Below are 20,913 nucleotides of genomic sequence, written 5' to 3'. Positions count from 1 at the left end.
ATCCAGTCTCTCGGAATTTGTAAAACTAAGACACCAAATCACTCATAATCCCTACACCTTTTACATAGTTTTTGTCTTTTTTCATATACTCCCTTCTAGTCTTTGTCCACATATATAGTTTCATATTGTTGTATTCAAAATGTACTTGAAATTTTACATTCTTCTTTTCCACTTAATATGCCTTAGACATTTTTCTGTGTAATCTTTATAATTACCACTTAAATGGCTACATAATTATAGGTTAAGGTGATCTAGTATCATTTGCTTACCTACCCCCCAATTTTCCACTATTATAGACAAGTAGAAATAAACATTCTGAAACATATACTTTCTTTACTTCTGATAGATTATTTCCTTAGGATATACAGCCAGGAATGGAATCACAGGTGAAAGAAAGAATAGTCTTAAGGTTCTAGTTCTATTGTGTCGTATCCCATTTCAAAAGGATTTTAACAATGTATTCTTTTCACTATAATTTTACCTGCACTGGGCACCATCATTTTTGCTTCACTAATAAGTATAAAAAATTACCTTCTTTTAATGATAGTTTAATTTTCTTTTCTTTAAGGAATAAACAAATTGAATACTTGCTCTCTTTTTTTGCTCTTCCATAAACTGTATTATATCTCATAAATCAAATGAGGTATTAATTTTATCCCTTATATTTGAATGAGGTTTTTTTAAGATTTATTTATTTATTCATTCATTCATTCATTTGAGAGAGAGAGAGAGAGAGAGAGAGAGAGCATGTGTGTACCTGACTGGTGGGGAGGGTCAGAGGGAGAAGGAGAAAATCCCAAGCACGCTTCCTGCTGAGTGGGGAGCCCAACCTGAGTCTGAATCCATGATCCTGAGATCATGACTTGAGCTGAAATCAAGAGTTGGATGCTCAACCAACTGAGCCACCCAGGTGCCCCTGAATGAGTTTTTTATATGGTTGGGTATTCTTTAAGACCTGTCTCATAATAAATGCAAACATCTCTCTCAATCTGTTGGATTCCCGTCTTTAATGATAATTTTGGCTTTTTCGTTATCTAAAAGTTTTATATTTTAATGGTGGTAAATTACCAACCTTTTCTTTTGTGACTTTTTTTTTCCTCTTCAAAATTAACAAAACTATTATCCATACAAATTCTTCTGGTAAATACTTTAACTTTTTAAATCACATGGAGTTGATCTGGGATGGGTCATTAGGTATGGACAGATACCCCCACAGCACCCAGACACTTTGGAAACACATCCTCAAATACAGAATTGAACTCAGGCAGGGCCACTCCTCAAAGGAAGAAGAAAATTCTGTGGTGTCCAGTACAGTAGCCACCAGCAATACGTGGCTGCTGAGCTCGTGGAACATGGCTAGTCCAAATTGAGATGTGCTAAAAAAGTAAAATATACATTAGATTATGAAGACTAGTTTTGAAAAAAAAAAAAGAATACAAATTATCTCAATAACTTTATATTGATTACATATATGATGTCAAGTAAAATATATATTAAAATAATTTCATCAGATTTGTTTTTACTTTTTTAATGTGGCTACTAGAAAATTTAAGTTGTGTTTGTGGCTTGCATCCATAGCTTGCATTATGTTTCTACTGGACAGCACAGCTCTAACAGACACTTTCTCTGTCACAGCTCGATAAGAAGCAGAGCTTAGCCAGGAGGACAATGGCAATTACTACAGCTCTCTTAGGAGAGAGAACACTTGCTTTACAGTTTAATGAGATTAAAAGGAGAGAAAAGTTTCACCATCCACTGCCGGCATCTTCTGTGTCACGACTACACCGGTGCTCATCTTTGAGCAAGATCCTCAAATTGATTCATTGTTAAAAATTCCTTGGGGACCCAGAAGAAGGGCAAGGATACAACACTAGGACCGGCCCAACTTTCAGAACCATACACTTCCAGCCATTATCCTTGACTACTTTCTCGGAGCACAAACAGGCTTGGAATCTGCCTTCCTGCTTCCCCCACTTAAATTCCTCTCATTCTTCAAGGTCTTTGTGTACCTCCCTCTAATTGATCCACTCCTCACTGGCTGCCCCACATCACTGCCTGCACACCTGGCAACCGTAACACGATTTGGCAACTATGCTTTTTGCTAATGATTTCAGGTGACACCAGAATCCAAATGGGGCATTTTGATGCCTGTCATAACTCTAAGACTGGTTTTTCTGGTGATATTTTCAGAATATGTGGCTAATGGTGTTCATTCTATTCTTTGGCCTAAAGTATCTAAAAATTTAAGGTAATAATAACTCCAATAATAACTCCAGTATTCTCCCAAAGTATTTTCATGCTAATGATCTCATTTAAGCACAAACAGAATCCAGGTCTAACTTGCCAATTTTATGCCTCTCTGTTCCACAATGTGTAATAATCTAGGGACAAAGTGAGGGATACCAATCACTGTTCCTCTATAATGTACACACCACAAAGAGTCTTGGCTCAATCACAGAACTGTCCAGAATGAAGCTCTCCCTTTATAGAGGAGAGCTGTCATTATACAACTGCATTTTATGCCATTACTAACTTTTCACCACTTTGCATGGGAATGCGTATTTCTATGACAGTTAAAGTGATTAAATAACTAAGTGGACCTTGTAGTAAATGAGTTATTTCTTTGCTGCCATTATGTCTAATTCACCAAACATTATTCAGTCTGAAGGCTTTTTAGAATCATAAGTAGCCAAGATCATTTGTCACCTCATCATCCCATTATCCAAAATGAGAAAATACTTCTAAATGTGAAGATTACTCTTCCCAAAGATCCCTGGTGAACACTCCTATAGACAGTAGTGAAATCTATTAATATTTTTTTTTTCACAGCAGAAAGAAGATGCTAAAGGATGCCCACATAATCCTTCCAGCAATTTCCAAGAGTCAGATTCCTTCCAGACCACAAGTGGGCCCTTGGGGATGATGCTACTGAGGTGGTGGCTGACTGCCTCACCGCCTGTTATTGCGTGAAATATTAATGGGCTTTGGATTCACACCGAAGGTGTTCCAGAAGAGGTCAAGTCTAGATCTAGCATGAAATTTCCTAAGGAATATGACTAGATCTGACTAGACTTAGTTTGATTTCACAGATCTAATAATTCTCCATGTGCTTTACTTCTACAAAGAGCTTTCAAATCCATTTAATCAACTACAACCTGAAAGGTATTATTTTCCCCATTTTTCAGATGGGGAAAATGAGTTTCAGTGACAACCAGTGATTTGCACAAGATCACAGATACAGTTAACATCAGAGCCAGACCCCATGCCCAGGTTTTCTGAATTTCAGATGCTGGGGGAAGAGAAGTTCAAGGAACAGCTCAAGAGAACAAAATTTCAACATCTGTTTGGCCAGTAGCAATTTTGTCACTTTGGGTAAGTCATCTCACCAAAATGGGTTGGACCAATCACAACAACACCTTAATATTCTAAAAGTTCTAGGGATCTAAATTTAATTCCTGCTTTTACATCTGTTCACTTTGGTCCTTATGCTCGACTCTTGACACTGTTTCCAAAGTTAGGTAGGTTCTTTGGGTTTCTGCTCCATTTTCTCCTATATCCAAACAGAACCCAACACCTCCATTTGCCCCAACACAGGCCAAAATGTTCAATATGGGCCAAAAAGTCCATTCACATTTAGGTTTCTGGGTCTGGGTGGGAAAAGCAGAGGAGGCAGAGCCTTTCCTCTGCTTGGGGATTCTCAGAACCCTGTGGTTAAAAGGTAAAGCCAAATTCATCCTTCCTTAATTCAAAAATTGGATTTGAGGGGCACCTGGGTGGCTCAGTTGGTTAAGCGACTGCCTTCGGCTCAGGTCATGATCCCAGAGTCCCAGGGTCAAGTCCCACAACAGGCTCACTGCTCAGCGCTGAGCTTCTCCTTCTGACCCTCTCCCCTCTCATGCTCTCTCTCACTCACTCTCTCTCTCTCAAATAAATAAATAAATAAAATCTTTTTTAAAAATTGGATTTGAAATAGATTGAAAGTTGTTTCAATAATAATCCTTATTATTATAGATTTAATAAATTATAGAGATTTCAGGAAATGCAGAATGGGAAGTTCTGTCCTCTTTTGGAAAATAAGCTCAGGAAAGGCACAGTCATGCATCAGATGATAGAGGATGGTTACGTGAGGACATCCACTTGTGGTGAAAAGTGAATGCTTGGGTCAAGATAGATGGCTGTCCTTGGTTGATTTGAACATGATAAATCTGTTTTCTATAGAGTTAAAAATGTCTTTTTCTTCAGTTGTCTCCACAAAACTCTAACCAATAATTCATGGAATTGCTTGCCCCCCAAGAGAGATGCTATATCACCTTAGATACAAACTCATGAAAAATTTAGGTGGTAGATAAAAACCAATCACAACATTATCCCTTCCCTCTCTCCTTCCTCTCTCTCTCTCTCTCTTTCCAAGCTGAAGAGAAATTTTAGTAGCAAGTCTTGAATGCAGTATAAAAAACAAATTGCTCTATAGTACTTAATCTACATCTGTTTGTTTTGTTGTCTTTTATTCTGTAGCACTAGAGAAGCAAGCAGAAGCCCAAATGTGCTCAGGATTCAGAGTTGAGTTTAGACACCATTCTAGACACTAGAATTAGCATGAAAAAAAATTTAATTGTATCCATAAAAAAGAATGTAACCCAGAACTTGAGGGGAAATTTTTTTTAATAATCATTTGGTATGGTCCTATGCTTCTAAGCAAAACAGAATTCAATCTTCCTTAAAAAGATAAATATGTCTCATGTACCTAGGGATGGAAAATTGATCTTCCTATTGCTTAATAATGCAATGTCTAGAAAGGCAATATGCTTATAGAAAGCAAACAGGGCTTGCATTCCTAGAACACAGGTTCCAAGCTTGGCTACAACTTTTACTAACTGGCTATCTTGACTTAGCAAAGTCACTTAACCTCTCTGAGCCTCATTTTCTTCATCTTCATCACAGAATTTTCATTACAGATTTTTACTGTAATCTTCATTACAGCTTAGGAAAAAAAAAAAAAAAAAGACTTGTTAAAAGCCCTGATGAGGGACGCCTGGGTGGTTCAGTCGGTGAAGCGTCTGCCTTCGGCTTGGGTCATGATCCCAGGGTCTAGGGATGGAGTCCTGCATTAGGCTTTTTACTTAGTGGGGAGTCTGCTTCTCCCTCTCCCTCTGTCTGCCACTCCTCCTGATTGTGCGCATGCATGCTCGCTCTCTCTCTCTCTCTGACAAATTAATAAATAAAATCTTTTAAAAAATAAAATAAAAGCCTTAATGAGTTAATAAAGGTAAGCACTGAACATCAATAGCTGATAAATCACACACACACACACACAAATATCCAGATTATGAATTTTCAAAGAAAAATAAACCTGATTCTAATGAAATCTCAAGATCTAACTACCAATTTACAGGAGAAACAGTAGACAGAGGACCATATTAAGCCATCCCACAGGGATGCAATCAGTAAAATTCAGACTATGGGAAACATTATAAGATAGACAACCCAGTATCTTTGACAACAATAACAGAAAAAAATAGCAAGTAAAAACAAAAGGACAGAAAAAGAGGAAGAAAATATACACCAAAAGAGACTTAAGGGACATACACAAATCTGATTGGGATTCTGACTCAAACAAACAATTGTGAGAAAAAAGTTGTGGAGCCTCTCGTTTTCACTCAGGGATAGAGAGCTACATAGAACATAATTCTTACCCTTAAAACAACAACAACAATCAAAAAAAAAAAAAAACAGACAACTACAAATTCATGATTTTTTTTTCAAACCCATTGGAAAATGAGGTCTCAGGGCAACCAACTGGTCCAAAACACAAGAAGAGGCAGATATCTATAAGGAGAGAAGAGACATGGCCATTCATTTACTAGGGTAAATGCCTCTGGATGGACACCTGTGAGAGAGGTCAGTGAGAATAGTTAATATAATATTAGCAAATGAAATCAAACATTATGTAAAAAAAATAGTACCTCACAACCAAGGAGGGTTTATCCCAGGAATACTGATTTGAAAATCAATCAACATAATTCACAATGGTAAGAGAAATAAAAGAAGAAAAAAACATCATGCTTAATGGCAAAAAACTGAATGCTTTCCCATTGAGATCAAGCGAGGGATGTTCTCTCTCACCACTCCTATTCAACACCAACTGGATGCATCATACTGGGCACATTCCAGGCAACACAATAAAACAACAAAAGAAAATCAAAGGCTTACAAATTGGAGAAAAAGAAAGAAAATGGTCTCCATTCATATTATGACATTATTGCCTATGTAGAAAATCACAAAATATACACCAAAAATACCTCCTAGAACTAGTATATGAGTTTGGCACATTTGCAGGATACAAAATCAGTTCTGCACACTGGCAATGACAAATTAGAATTCAAATTTTTTAAAAATACCTTTTCTTTTCTTTTCTTAAGATTTCATCCATTTATTTGACAGAGAGAGAGACAACCAGAAAGGGAACAGAAGCAGGGGGAAGGGAGAGGGAGTGGGAGAGCAGGAAGTTGAGCAGGGAGCCCAACACGGGGCCATCCCAGCACCCTGGGGCCTGAGCTGAAGGCAGATGCTTAATGACTGAGCCATCCAGGTGCCCCTAAAAATAGCATTTATGATAGCCCTCCAAAAATCAAATTTAGTTTCATATACGTCATTCATGTTATATATATAACAGAATATATGCAAGATCTGTATGGTGAAAACTATGAAACACTAAAGAAAAAAAAACAAGTAAGATCCAAATAATCACATTCATAGATGGAAGACACACTATTATTAAATTGCCAGTTCTTCCCAATGTGATCTATAGATTTAACAGAAAATCAGTGGTATACAGTAACCCTCTATACTGCTTTTGAAATTCTTCTGTAAGTCTAAAATCATCTCAAAATAAGTCTTTAAAATTTGTAATTAAGGAATTACTATTAATTTACTTCTAGATGAGACAAAGGTATTGGGGTTATATTTTAAAAATCCCCACCTCTTAAAGACATAGATTTAAATTTTAAATAATTGGAAACTTTCTAAATGGCAGCCACCATAGAATTACTTGTTTCAGAGAAGAATCATGGATGCTAAAATTAGTGAGTGAAAGTATCATGAGAAACAAGATATTTGTATCATCTCAAAGATCTCCCCACAAGGTACTTATTAAATATAAAGAGAATGATAGTAACTTTAGAGTGAAGTAAACTGCCAAACACTTAAGCAAGTACCTCCTGATATGATGCACAGAGAAGGACACAGTACTCCCGCCAAAAATGCATAAACTGAATCTTAATCACGCAAGAGCATTACATAAACCCATACTGAGGGAGAGTCTACAAAATGGCCTGTACTCTTTAAAAATGTGTAAATCAGGGGGCGCCTGGGTGGCACAGCGGTTAAGCATCTGCCTTTGGCTCAGGGCGTGATCCCGGCGTTATGGGATCGAGCCCCACATCAGGCTCTTCCATTATGAGCCTGCTTCTTCCTCTCCCACTCCCCCTGCTTGTGTTCCCTCTCTCGCTGGCTGTCTCTATCTCTGTCGAATAAATAAATAAAATCTTTAAAAAATAAAATAAAAAAATAAAAATGTGTAAATCATGAAACACAGAGACAGACTGAATTACTGCTCCAGATGAAAGGAGACAAATGATATGGGATCCAAATGCAACATGTGATCCTGGGTCAGATCCTGAATCTGAAAAAAATATGCTCTCTGCTGTGAAAGACATTAATGGGGCAACTGACAACATTTGAATAAGCTTTTAGATTGGCTAATAGTGTTGTGTCATTTTTAATATCTTGATTTTGATCACTGTACAATAGTTACATTTTTCAAGAATCACGCAATGAAGTATTTGGGGAAAAGGGGGATACCATATCTTCACCTCACTCTCAAACAGTTCAAAAAGGGGATTATATACACAAACATAATATATAAACACACACATAGCGAAATATTAGAGAATATTTATTATATTTATATAGTATATGTTTTATTTATATATTTATGTAGAAAGAGAAAATGATAAAGCAAATATGTTACAATGTCATCATTTAGATAACTTACATAGAGTACACAGGAATTTTTTTTGCACTATTTTTATAACTTTTCTAAAAGGCCCAAAATACTATCCCAAAATAAAAGGTTTTAAAAATTAACAAGATATATAATAATAACATCTAGAGTCCATGGCCTTCCCTATTTCCAACTAGCTTCTTTCTATCCCAGAAGCAAACTGATTCTACGTCTTTCATCCATTAGACCATCTCACCCACCTGACTTAAAACAACACAAATTTAGACTCAGTGGCCACTGCAGACCAGACTTCGCTAGCTCATGTGCCTCGCTCCACTTCCTCTGCAACCATGTCGGATAAACACAATATGGCTAAGACTGAGAAATTCAATAAATCAAAACTGAAGAAGACAGAAATGCAAGACAAAAATCCACTGCCTTCAAAAGAAACAACTGAATGGGAGAAGTAAGCAGGTGAATCATAATGAGGCATCCACTACCAATATTCACTGTACATTCCACAAGCTTTGCCTTATTTTACTTCTTTTAGCTATTTAGCTTTATAAGATGCAAAGAGGTTGGATCAAATTTAAATGACTGTGCTGCCCCTTTTCATATCAAAGAACTACTGACAATGAAGGCTGCGCCTGCCTCTCCCATCTGTCTGTTTGGGTGGCAGGGAAGGAAAAGAACTTGCATGCTGGTGAAGGAAGAAGCTAGGTGGGACAACAGTGAAATCTAGAGTAAAAACCAAGCTGGGGGCGCCTGGGTGGCACAGCGGTTAAGCATCTGCCTTCGGCTCAGGGCGTGATCCCGGCGTTCCGGGATTGAGCCCCACATCAGGCTCCTCCACTATGAGCCTGCTTCTTCCTCTCCCACTCCCCCTGCTTGTGTTCCCTCTCTCGCTGGCTGTCTCTATCTCTGTCAAATAAATAAATAAAAATCTTTAAAAAAAAAAAAAAAAAAACCAAGCTGGCCCAAGGTGCCTGCAGGCTGTAAAATGCGGTTTAATCAGAGTGCTACTTTTTTGCTAAAATGATTTTAATTATTGGAATGCACAATTTTTTTCATATGCAAATAAAAAGTTTTAAAACCAAAAATAAAAAAAAAACATAAACTTATTATCTTATAGATCGGCAGGTCAGAAGTCCAAAATGACTTTTAGTGGGCTACAATCAAGGTGTTCGCAGAGCTGAAACCTTCTTTTTTAGAGGCTCTAGGGGAGAATCTGCTTCCTTGCTCTTCCAGCTTCTAGATGCTGCCTGCATTCCTTGGTTCATAGCCCCTACCTCCATCTTCAAAATCAGCAGCATAGCATCTTCAGATCTTTCTCTGACTTCCTCTTCTACTTTCCTCTACTTTAAAGAACCCTTATGCTTTAAAATGAGACCCACCAAGGTAACCCAGAATAATCTCTGTATCTTAAAGTCAGCTGATTAACAACCTGAATTTCATCTGCAACCTAAATTCTTCCTTAATATTCACAGGTTGTACAAATGAGGACGTGAACATCTTTGAGGGGCCATTAATGTGCCTATCACAGCTACTCTCTGCCTGGAATGCCTGGAAAGTGTACCCTAAACCTTTTTGGCTAATCAGATCCCTAAATCATAATTCCTTTAGAGACATGTCCTTAGCTAGCCGGAGATGTTACTGTGATTGCTCCAGATGTAATTTCCTTAACATTCCCATCCCCGATAAACTTAATGATTTTACTTATTTGGTTTTTTGTTTGTTTGTTTGCTTGTTTATTGTACAGCCTTCCTTTCTTTGGCTGTTATTATCATTGTCTGACTGAGTCTATAAATTGTAAGACTGATGCAGACAAGTAAAATAAATGTCACTGATAAGAAAACACTTCCTAATGTCTAACTTAAATTGCCTTTGCTGAAATGTAATCATTTATTCCTGTCCTCACTTTGGAAGGAACAGAAAGCAACTAGTCAATATCCGCCATAAAATCCTTTTAGATTTAGAGTCCTTGTAATGCCAAACAAACAAAAAAACCAACATGTGTGTCAACCAACCGGCCAATCTAGGATAAAGGCCAGTCAAGTTGGTTTTTGAAGTGGAGTGGTAGAGTCAAGCCCTAAGATAAAAAGCCATCCACAAACATGACCTATATGATACCTCCAGCTTCTCCTCCTCAGCCAACATACCCTTACTCGGTCCTTGCTTATCTCCTAAAGTTCTCAGAGTTTAAGTTGCCATGCTTTAGTTCTGATTCCTTCCTGACTCCTTTATGTAAATTGAACTTGGACCTGAGCTTTTTTCTTCTCCAAATGACAAACTTTTGTTCATCTTTCAAGATTCTTCTCACATGATCCCTTTCCCCGCCAAGAATAATTAGCCATTCTCTTCTCTGTGTTCCCACTGGATGTGCTGGGGATTCATGCTTCTAATACAATAGTTAACTTGGGAAAATCGAAGTTCTCTCTACATCACCATCAGTTTTGAACTCAAGTCAGGTTACTGGACTGTGAATTCCAAGGAGGCAGCTATCGTGTGTCAATTTATTGTTTATTCAATGAGTCAGACCTCCAAGATTTCTTCCTACCTCTTTGTTTATTCCTTCTTCTATTTTCAGATCAATTCCCCTTTACCTAAAAGAATTCCAACTCAGTGTTAGAATCCTTCAACACTTGGTCCTTGGTCCTCTTCCCCTCTCAGTATGTATTCCTCTCCTAGTTAATTTTATCTATTCCCTCAGTTTCAATGGCTATTTTTATGCAAATTACTCCCAAGGTATATTATCCCACCCAGAACTCTCCTCTGAATTAAGTCCATGCCATCCATTGTCTTCTGAAGGTCTTAAAGGAACCTCAAACACTTGTTCAGAACAAAACTCATTCTCCCTGGGAATGAGAACTTTTTTGGTCACCTTCTCAGCACCCATTTTCCCCTTCCTACAGCAGCAACATCCAGATTTCCTTCACAGACTTCACCCTTCCCACTCTTGGCCAGTCTAGCCTCCATGAGAATGACCCCACCCTCAACCACAACCAGGAGTAGGTAGCGATTAACCTAAACCAATCCACATATTCCATCCCCCTAAACAGGGTGTCTCTTGGCCTGTAGGCATAAAATCCAGTCAGAGCAAACGAGTCAGATTGATGCCTTAGTTGGGCTCCTGAAGAGAAAAACCCTCTTCAGATACTGGGTGGTCTGAGAATGTGGTCATCTTGCTCCCCTAAGCGGCTAAAGGTACCCAAGAGAAGCAGAGCTGAGAGACTGATCCTTGTCACATTTTTTGGCCCCTAAATAAGTCATGCCTAAAGCCAGTTTAACCTTTTTTTCTCTCATTTCTGTTAGTAAACTAATTCCCCTTTTGTTTAAGCCAGTTTGTATTAGGTTCATGAAGAACCTTAACTGATACTCCCTCCCCGACACCTGACCTTCCAGAGTACCCCAACTCAGTGAACAGCATCATCCTCCATTCAGCTAAGAAAGTCAGACACCCAGGAGTCATTTCAAATATTTCCTTGTCCCTCACTTGCCATAGCCAATCTGTCACCAAGTCCTGTCAATTAGAGGCCCTAAATATATTTCAAATCTATTTTTCTCCATCTTTATTGCTCCAACTATGTTTACCTAGACTACGGCAGCCCATGAACTGCTCTATCCTCACCTACCCTTGCCTTTCACCAATCCAATTTCCACACTGCAGCCAAAATGGTCACTTCGAAGTGCAAAAGTGCCAAGTCACCACCCTGTTTAAAACAATCATTTTCCATTGCTTTTAAGACAAAGACAAAATTCCAAGCTCCTTAACATGGTATCTCTATCTGGCTTCCCCAGAACAGCAGAATACAAACGCTTTCCTGTGCTGTTTCATTTGGGAAGTGACCCCAAGGAATAGGAGTCATGGATTAGGGAAAGTGAGTGAAACAGGAAGGGAGGAAATGAATGAGCAAGTTGACCACCACTGTGAGCAACTGTGGTCAATTCAATGGGAACTTCTGAGGGACTGTGGGGAATGCATTTCAAAACTGTCCACCAGAGACAAAGGGGAGAAGCATTCCCCAATCGACTTCCATCCACCAATAACTGGGGGTTCCCTGTGGATGCTAACTCCCCGGCACTTGAGAGCTGTTCACATGCGACTGCCAGTGGTCTCCTCTAAGGGCCCCAGGCCTGGGGACAAGACAGGCCTCAGGCACACTTGGAATGAGGTCAGCACAGAATTGGTGGGAGCTGATGGCACTGTCCACCATAGCCTTGAGGCCATGAGATAATATAGTACAGGTGTCTGATACTATGCACGGTCTGGCCTCTACCTGCCTTTCCAGCTGCCTCTTGACCTCTTATTTCATTCCAACCATACTAGTGTTAGGGCTCCTGGATTGCACATGTTCCCACCCACCACAGGGCCCTTGGACATGTTGTTTCCTCTGCCTGAAATGCTCTTTCCATCCTATTTGTCTAGTTCCCTCTATTATTCAACAGAACTTAACTCAAACATCACTTTCCCTGATAAGACTTCCCTGACTGTTAAAGCCACCATAATGGGCAATCTCAGCATCATGTGCTTGTCCTTCGAGGCACTTATGAAAGTTGCAGATTTCTACTTGTGTGATCATTTCAGATCGTCTGACTCCCCCTGGACTATGTGCAACATAAGGAAAACTACAGAATCCCCAGAATTAGCATGGTATTTGGCACATGTCAGGCACTCAACAAATCATAATTGAAAGGATAAACAAATTTATCTTTTTATTCCCACTGGTATCTGGAAAAAACAGGTGCTCAAATATTTTTAACATAGTTAAATAATTAATGGAGCTAACACTTTAAGAAGAAATCTTAGTTTCTGATGGAATTTATTCAACTTTCACCAAACTGCACTCTATCCCTTAAAACTGCTATAGTGAGACTCCTCTGTGGGAAGCCAGACATTGTTTTTTTAAGACAGACTTTTTTTTTAAGTGTGTGATACCTGTAAACAGCCACTGGATTCCCCCAGAAAGAACAGTTGAGAAAGAGAGAAAAGAGAAATCATCAATGTAGATAAGAAAGCTTCATTGTGGACCAATACAGGGATGCTATCTAAAACAAATGGGTTTAGGTTATTGACCACAAGAAGAATAAAATCCATTGGTATGTGAACATAAACTCCCAGAATCACTCTGAGCTCTCCCTTTCAGCCAGCACCATCAATTATGATTATTAAGTGCCTGCTTGGATGTTGTGCAGTGGAAGAGGCAGGGAGGTTTGGTAGCTAGGCAACGGCCTGGAAACTCAAAGGGTAGGAGCTGTGATGCTGGCTCCTCCATAAAAGTGATAAGTGGCCTTGGGTAAACTCCCCTGCCTTGTTTTCTTCATCTGAAAAACAGCATCACCAGTCTGTCTTTCTGCATCGAGGGAAGAAAAACAGAGTGAATGGAACACTGCAATTGTAGGAAAGTGAGCTTATGGGGCCTGGGGAGTGAAGAACTCATCAGGGGACCAATTTTTCAACTGAAATCACCACTTTATTACTAATGGGTTGAGCCTGAATAACCTGTGCCTCAGTTTATCCATCTGGAATGATTTATAGATAATGGTCAAGTCCTGACTTAAAATACAAATTAAAATATGGGTCTTTATTTCTGTAAGACCTCTTCTCCAAAAAGTCTTCAGACTTTCTCAGCCCCCTAAACTAAGCACCTCAAAAGCAAATGTCATTGCTACCTGATTCACTACATAAGCCCCAGCACCAGGCCCAGTGTCTGGTTCAAACAGTTAGTACTCAAGTGTTTACTGAATGAGCTCATTGATTATTTAAATAATGCCAGCTCTTTAAAATGGGGATAAGAGAGTTTATAACCTCAAGTGAAGCATTACTAGTTCTGAAGAAAAAAAGTCCACTGAACAATTTTAAAGAAAATGGCCTAAAGATAAGTCCATACCAGGTCATGAATAGCCATGAAAGAGATTACATTTTGACTAATTCTTTTTCATTATTTTTACTATTATTTAGAACAGTCCCAAATAATATAGTTATAGCCCAACAGCATTCCTCTCTCCAAATATAACTGTCATTCCTGTAGAGTAAGTTTTTAAAATGTTTATATATTATCAAAATTAAGTTTCAAAATGAGCTACAGTATCTGGAAAAAGGGGATAATAATAGTTCACAGAAACTAATTGGAAACTTGTTTTGAAATAAAGTAGTTATTATTTCCATCATGGAGAGATGAAAGTATAGAGATTTCCTTTTATCTCACCCAGCCTAGTATCTTACATTATTTATTCAAGCTAAAATTAAAACCTGGCCAAATCCTACTGAGGCATTGCATATCAGTTAGAGATTATTCTTCTGGAAATGAACTTTTGTTCACAAATTTCATTATGCTGTTACAAATGACTATTATTAAAATGTAACATATAAAACTAAATTGTCTTTTTTTTTTTCCTGGCTATGCACAAGGTCCACTTTCCTATGCAGTATTATTCTTTTCTTCTGGACTTGGCAGCATGCTGTTCCTTTGCCCATTGCCTTAGCATCCAGAACATCTCACAATACCCATTCCACTCACCTGAAGCCCCCCAAATGCTTTTTTTTTTTTAATTGATCCATCCCTTATACCCCAAGAAACAGACACCAAGGGACATTCTCTACTGGTGACCTTGCTAAGGCCCATTTTCATTTTTTTCTTCAGACTCAAACTTCAGGCAAAGTGATTACCTACAAAAAAAAAAAGTATCTAGGGTATGGTGTCAACCCGTTTGTAGGTTTCTGAACGCCTAATTTTTTCTTGCCCATCCCCCAGGCCCTGTCACATACTACCCATTTTGCTTGGAATGTTCTTCCTTGATTGCCTAATTCTGACTTGTCCTTCAGGTCTCAGCTTAGATGGAACTTTCTCCATAAAGATTTCCCTAACCTATCTCCCAGCTCCTAGGTCAGGTACAGCCTCTGTGTTGCCATAGCACCCTGCACCACGAAGCACTTGCAACTTTTTCTTTTTAATTGGCTCTACCTCCCCCTGGGCTGTAAGCCTCATGTGAGCAAGCATAGGTCATATTGGCTCAACATTCATTCACCAGTGCCCAGTACTATGATAGGCATATAGCAGTTGATCAATAAGTATTTCATGAATTTTGGATTTAGATTCTACTGTGGTATTTGGCCCCGAGGAAAACCAATCTTCCATCTGAATCCTATAGAATCTTCACTATCTACAAGTTGTCCTGGCATTAGCTTTGTGGTTCACCAGAGTTCTCCTTGGTTCTTCACCTTGAGAACTCTAATTTCTCCTCTGCTCATTTCCTTCTACTCCTGGAAGGTTCTGCCTAGCACATCGAGGGTCTTCTCTTCCGGTCAATCTGTTTCAATCATGCTCATTAGTTTTTTGTTTTGGGTTTGTTTTTTATTTATTTATTTATTTATTTATTTGAGAGAGAGAGAAAAATAGCAAGAGAGAGAGCATAAGCAGGGGGTAGAGGTAGTAGGGCTCCATCCCAGGGTCCCAGGATCATGACCTGAGCCAAAGGCAGACGCCAAACCAAATGAGCCACCCAGGTGCCCCACACTCATTAGTTTGTTTTTTTTTTTTTTTTAAGATTTTATTTATTTATTCGACAGAGATAGAGACAGCCAGCGAGAAAGGGAACACAAGCAGGGGGAGTGGGAGAGGAAGAAGCAGGCTCATAGCGGAAGAGCCTGATGTGGGGCTCGATCCCATAATGCCGGGATCACGCCCTGAGCCGAAGGCAGATGCCTAACCGCTGTGCCACCCAGGCGCCCCACACACTCATTAGTTTTTAAACCTGGTCCAACTTTTTCAGTTCTCAGCATCCATAGCCCATCTCCTGTACATCCAGGCCACATTGTACTTTGTCTCCACCTCTAGTTAACTCCTTAGCTCTCTCTAGCTCACCGAGAATAAAATTTGGTATGTACTTGTTAAGGGAGGTAGGGGGACTAAAAATGTACCTAGGCACTGCATGGATTGTTATACAAGACAACCATTTTAAGAAAATTCTAATTCTAATCTAAGTTTCTGTGCATCTACATTACCTGTGCTCTTGATCTTGCTCAAACTTTCCCTTTGCCCCAGGACAGTGACACTCTGCTACTTCCTTTCTAAATAATAGGAGGCCCACCCTAATCCTGAGAGTCATTTTCCAATCAATTCAATCTAGCTTTTCCCTCTACCTCGTTGCTGCCAATAGCTCCTTTTTTTCATCATAGGTTTCTAGATTTGTTTATTTGTTTGACCGTGATGAAAGATAGAAATAAGGGCAGATTTTCCCAGGGGGAAGTCAATCAGATTTTTGTACAGTTTGCCTAAAGACTGTCTTGGTTCACATCTTGCTTACATGTAAAGAGAAGAGCTAATGAATATTGCTTACCTTCATTATTCTTGTTTGCCTTATTTGATGTATGAAAGAATCAATAAATAATATCTCTCACCCCTTCTTAAGTTAAAAATCTATTGAGAAACAAGACACAGGAGACAAAAAGAAATCAAAACATCAGTTCTGTTATTATTACTGACAAAACTAATTACAGAATTTGGCTTGAGGTCTGGGTACAAATAGACTTGCTAACACTGTCTCTCAATTGGGCAGATTTAGCCACCAATCAATCACAGTCATCCCTACACTACTGTAGGACCTTCCCCACCCAGGCAGTGGCTGTTTCTGTAAGTTTCTAACATGTATCAGTATCCTGTAGAAAGGAGAGCTCCAAGATTTAAGTGTGTTTAGTTCTTTCTCCAGTCAGAGAAGGCCAAAAATGTAATGGCTGTTATGCCAAAGGTAATCCATTATGAAAACATAAAGGCAGAGGGATGAAGAACCCTTCTGTATAGCAACCAATTAAATCCTATCAAAGATTCCAATGGTCCTAACATGGCCCAAAGATCTGATAGGTTCAGGTTCCCTTGGTGATTGCAAATTTGCCTTTCCATACTACTATGAAACAATATTTTATGATTCCTATGAGGTATTATGGATTTGGTTGACCCCATCTGGGGTAAGTTTTCCTTCATCATTCAAACTAGGTTAGAAGGCTTGGAAATGGGTACAGAGGTTAACTTGGAATCTCTGATTAAGAAGAAAGTCCTTTTTATTTCAAACCAGACTCAAATGAGAGTCTTTATAAAAATGTGTCCATTCACTTTGCTCCTGCCATGTGTACACTAAATGTAATTTAACCTTTCTTTGTTGATTCATGGTCTTTGAGAGTCTCACATCCTTGTTGTTTATACCAAGTCTCACTCTTTGACACTAGAAACACAGAGATACAAGATATGAAAAATTGGATTGAATGTGCCCTAACCACAGGACAAACTGTGGCTCACCAGTAAACTCTCTGATGAGGTCAGAATTTTTAAAATATATTTGAAAGATGATAGGAATACATTAGAAATGATGATGGTAGTGGTGGTGATAAGTACTTACTATGTGCCAGACACTATTGTAAGCCCTTTGTGTGTATTAAATTGTTTACTCTCAGGGCACCAGGGTGGCTCAGGTGGTTAAGTATCTGACTCTTGATTTCAGCTCAGGTCATGATCTCAGGGTTGTGAGATCAAGCCCCACATCAGGCTCCACACCCCGTGTGGAGTCTGCTTGTCCCTCGCCCCCCACTGCTTACACGGTCTCTTTCTCTCAAATAAATTAATAAAATTAAAAAAAAAATAAAGAAAAATTTAAATTGTTTCCTCTCAAATTCTATGAGGTAAGCGTTATCTCCATTTTACAGACAAGCAACTCATATGCAGACAGGTAAACTGACCTGCCCATGGTCTTACTGCTAGAGTAAGTGGAACAGCCAGGATTTGCCCCTGGTTGTATAGCTCCAGAGCCCTTGCTCATAACTGCATACTAAAACAAGATAAAATGTGCATAGGAATATTGAACTGAAATAACATGATAGGAGGGTTAATCCCTCAATGCACTGTGTGAAATATGCTTATGTAAAATATGCTTAAGCCTTTCATCCACAAACTCAGAAACACACTCACCCCTTATCAGCTACAATCAAAGTAAAAAAGATGAACCTAAAGAACACACTTCATTGCTTGGGGCAGATGATATAACACTAGCAAACAACAAAGAGAAAGTCATATATCACAACTTCTATTGTATTTCCATCTTCTATATCAAGGAGAATGATCTTTAGACTCAGGAAGGCTGAATAAATGTAGTTTAGAAGAAACTGAAGTATGAGATAAGTAAGGTGGTAGCAAGAGACCATCTCGCTGTTTTAAATGAGTTCAAGTCTCCAGGCCTAAACAAATTACATCCCAGAGTATGGAGAGACTTTGCAGATGTAATCTAAGAGTCCCTGTCAGTAATCTTTAAGGAATCAGGGAAAACAGAAAAGTTACTGGGGCAGTGCAGCTAGAAAAATAGTATTCCAGTTTCTTAACATGGGGGGAAAACATGTATTCCATGATCTACAGATGTGCAAGCTTGGTTTTGAAACACAGTAATACTCTGAAATGATGAGGCAGATGATTTGTGAGTCCTCAGAATAGGACATGGTGATCACTAGGAACCAGGACTGATTCATTGGGGGAAACACAAAGATCCTACATGCCTCTTTTTCATAGGTGTAAGGACAGGTGAGAGTGGGGTGCCATGCCCACAGGTAGGGATGTGAGAGCACCCTGTCTGAGGTTCCTATCACCCTGTGCATCAACAGGGTTGACGAAGAGGATTGGTCTGGCTGATGGGTTGGTTCCCTTTGCTTTACACTCCATGAAGGCACACATTTATTCAGGGAGAAACACCAGAGGGAGAAAGGCCTTCATATGGACAAGGAGATACAAATTCTGTGCCTCCCCACACCCCAATATTTATAAGCAGCAATGTCCACAATAGCCAACTACGGAAAGAGCCCAGATGTCCATCAACAGATGAATGGATAAAGAAGATGTGATATATATACAATGGAATACTTCTCAGCCATCAAAAAAATGAAATCTTGCCATTTGCAATGAGGTGGATGGAACTAGAGAGTATTATACGAAGCAAAATAAGTCAATCAGAGAAAGACAATTATATGATTTCACTCATATGTGGAATTTAAGAAACAAAACAGAGGAGTATAGGGGAAGGGAGGGAAAAATAAGACAAAATCAGAGAGGGAGACAGACCATAAGACAGACTCCTAATCATAGGAAACAATCTGAGGGTTGCTGGAGGGGGTGGGAAGATGGGGTAACTGGATGATGGGCATTAAGGAGGGCATGGGATAGAATGAGCATTGGGTGGTTTGTTTGTTTTTTAAGATTTTACATATTTATTTGAGACAGAGAGCACAAGTGACGAGTTGGGGGAGGGAGGGACAGAGATGAGAGGGAGAAGCAAGCCCTCCACTGAGCAGGGAGCCTGACCTAAGCTGAAGGCAGATGCTTAACTGACTGAGCCACCCAGGCATCCCTGAGCACTGATAAATCACTGAACTCTACCTCTAAAACTAACAATACACTATATGTTAATTAATTGAATTTAAATATTTTAAAATAGTTAAAAAAACAAAAACAAAAACAAAAACAAATTACGTGCCTCCCCAAAGCCCTGAACAAGCTCACATCTATCTGTGGTTTATACTAATTAGGGCAAGCATATTTAGAAAGTCTCTCTTCTTGGAACCTAATGGATAAGACAGTATTTTTAAGGAAATATATGCTTCATTGACCATTCATACCAAACATGCTTGAATTTATGAATCAATACCCTTCTGACTACCACCTTTCCCTTCACACATAGCTCACTTCCTCCCTCCATCAGGACTCTCCCCAGTGTCGCTTCCTTAGAGACGTTTTCTACTGATATAAGATAATATTTGCCCCCTGAGTATCTTGTTTTATCTTTCTACATAGTTCTTGCCATTATCTGATAGCATACTATAAACTCTAGCTCCTACCACTATCTAATATTATATATACTATGATACATACGTGTGTGTGTCTGTCTCTGTATGTATGTCTTGCAGAGCCAACAAATTCTATGTGAATGATGTCCCTACATTGTGTGGTAGCCTTCTCCTTCCGAATGTCAGCTCCATAAGGGTGTGGAGAAGCTTGGCCTGGGAGAGGACTGACTTGATGAAGTAGCACTCCGCATAACTGAAGAACCATCACAATGAACTAAGAGGACATTCTCTGTTGCCCCTGATGAGTGAAGCTATAAGAAATAGGTTTGGCTACAGATTCAAAGCTTACTCATAATCAGATGCCTTCTGAGCTATGAGCTCCCAATTTACCAGGGGAGATATTCAAGCAGGGGCTACAAGACAACCTGGCCCAGATACTTTAGTATCTACCCAAAGGGGTGAGAAACTAGGTTGATCTGCGGATTGTTTTTCAGTACAACCTCATTCTACATACAGTGATCTTATTTTCTAAACCCCAAGCCAAGATCTATAGTCCAATAAAAAGACGTCTGTGTTGCTTCTGGGTTTGAAAGACCATCTAGCAGATATGGTGCTATTAGCCACCAAAATATTGAGTTTCTGGGAGATGTCAATGATTGAAATAATGAGAAAATATTTGAAATTGGCACTTTCCTGAAAAAGGGAAGATGTAAAATCACTCTAGAACAGGCATTCTTCTCTCTTTGAGTACTCCTGTTTTAACTGAATAGGCAGAAACTCTTGGTTGGAGTTCACTCATTTTTTTTTTCTAGCACAGTTAAGTTTTTATTTTTATTTTTTTAAGATTCTTAATTTTCTTAAGTAATCTCTACACTCAGCATGTGGCTCAAACTCACAATCCCAAGATCAAGAGTTGCATGCTCTACCAACTAAGCCAGCAAGCCCCCACCTCTCCGCACAGTTAAGTTTTCTTGAACCATGGTGTCTTCCTCCAAAAGCTGAATACCAAAATGTAACTACCTATTTTAGTTCATTCAGATTTAGAAAATCAAGAAGCCCTTGGAAATGCTTCTGGGAGCACAGTAAAATTCTAGAC

The 20,913-nt window shown here is 39.0% G+C and overlaps 1 protein-coding gene and 1 long non-coding RNA gene across 5 annotated transcripts in view; one reads left to right on the top strand and one right to left on the bottom strand.

The window, feature by feature from the left end:
* LOC123791355 (uncharacterized) overlaps positions 1 to 20,913 on the bottom strand; it is a 187,221-nt gene that overhangs the window by 149,414 nt on the left and 16,894 nt on the right. For 2 of the 4 annotated variants that reach the window (XR_006779358.2, XR_015728089.1), the window contains exon 3: positions 16,340 to 16,419. The exons of the other annotated variants lie outside the window; for them this stretch is intronic. This is a non-coding gene — a long non-coding RNA (uncharacterized LOC123791355). The remainder of the gene's footprint in view (positions 1 to 16,339; positions 16,420 to 20,913) is intronic. 4 annotated transcript variants of the gene reach the window in all.
* On the top strand, positions 8,353 to 8,527 carry LOC123791354 (thymosin beta-4-like). The gene has a single exon (XM_045796089.1). The coding sequence runs from the start codon at positions 8,353 to 8,355 to the stop codon at positions 8,470 to 8,472; it is 120 nt and encodes a 39-aa protein (XP_045652045.1). The 3' UTR covers positions 8,473 to 8,527.

The sequence above is a fragment of the Ursus americanus genome, chromosome 21, assembly GCF_024610735.1.
Source record: "Ursus americanus isolate L20-20 chromosome 21, mUrsAme1.1.p, whole genome shotgun sequence".
Lineage (NCBI taxonomy): Eukaryota > Metazoa > Chordata > Mammalia > Carnivora > Ursidae > Ursus > Ursus americanus.
Note: the sequence above shows the minus strand (reverse complement) of the source record. Positions and strands in the feature narration are given on the sequence as shown.

Excerpts from the sequence above, each read along its gene's own strand:
- LOC123791354 (XM_045796089.1), top strand. The coding sequence starts at position 8,353 with ATGTCGGATAAACACAATATGGCTAAGACTGAGAAATTCAATAAATCA.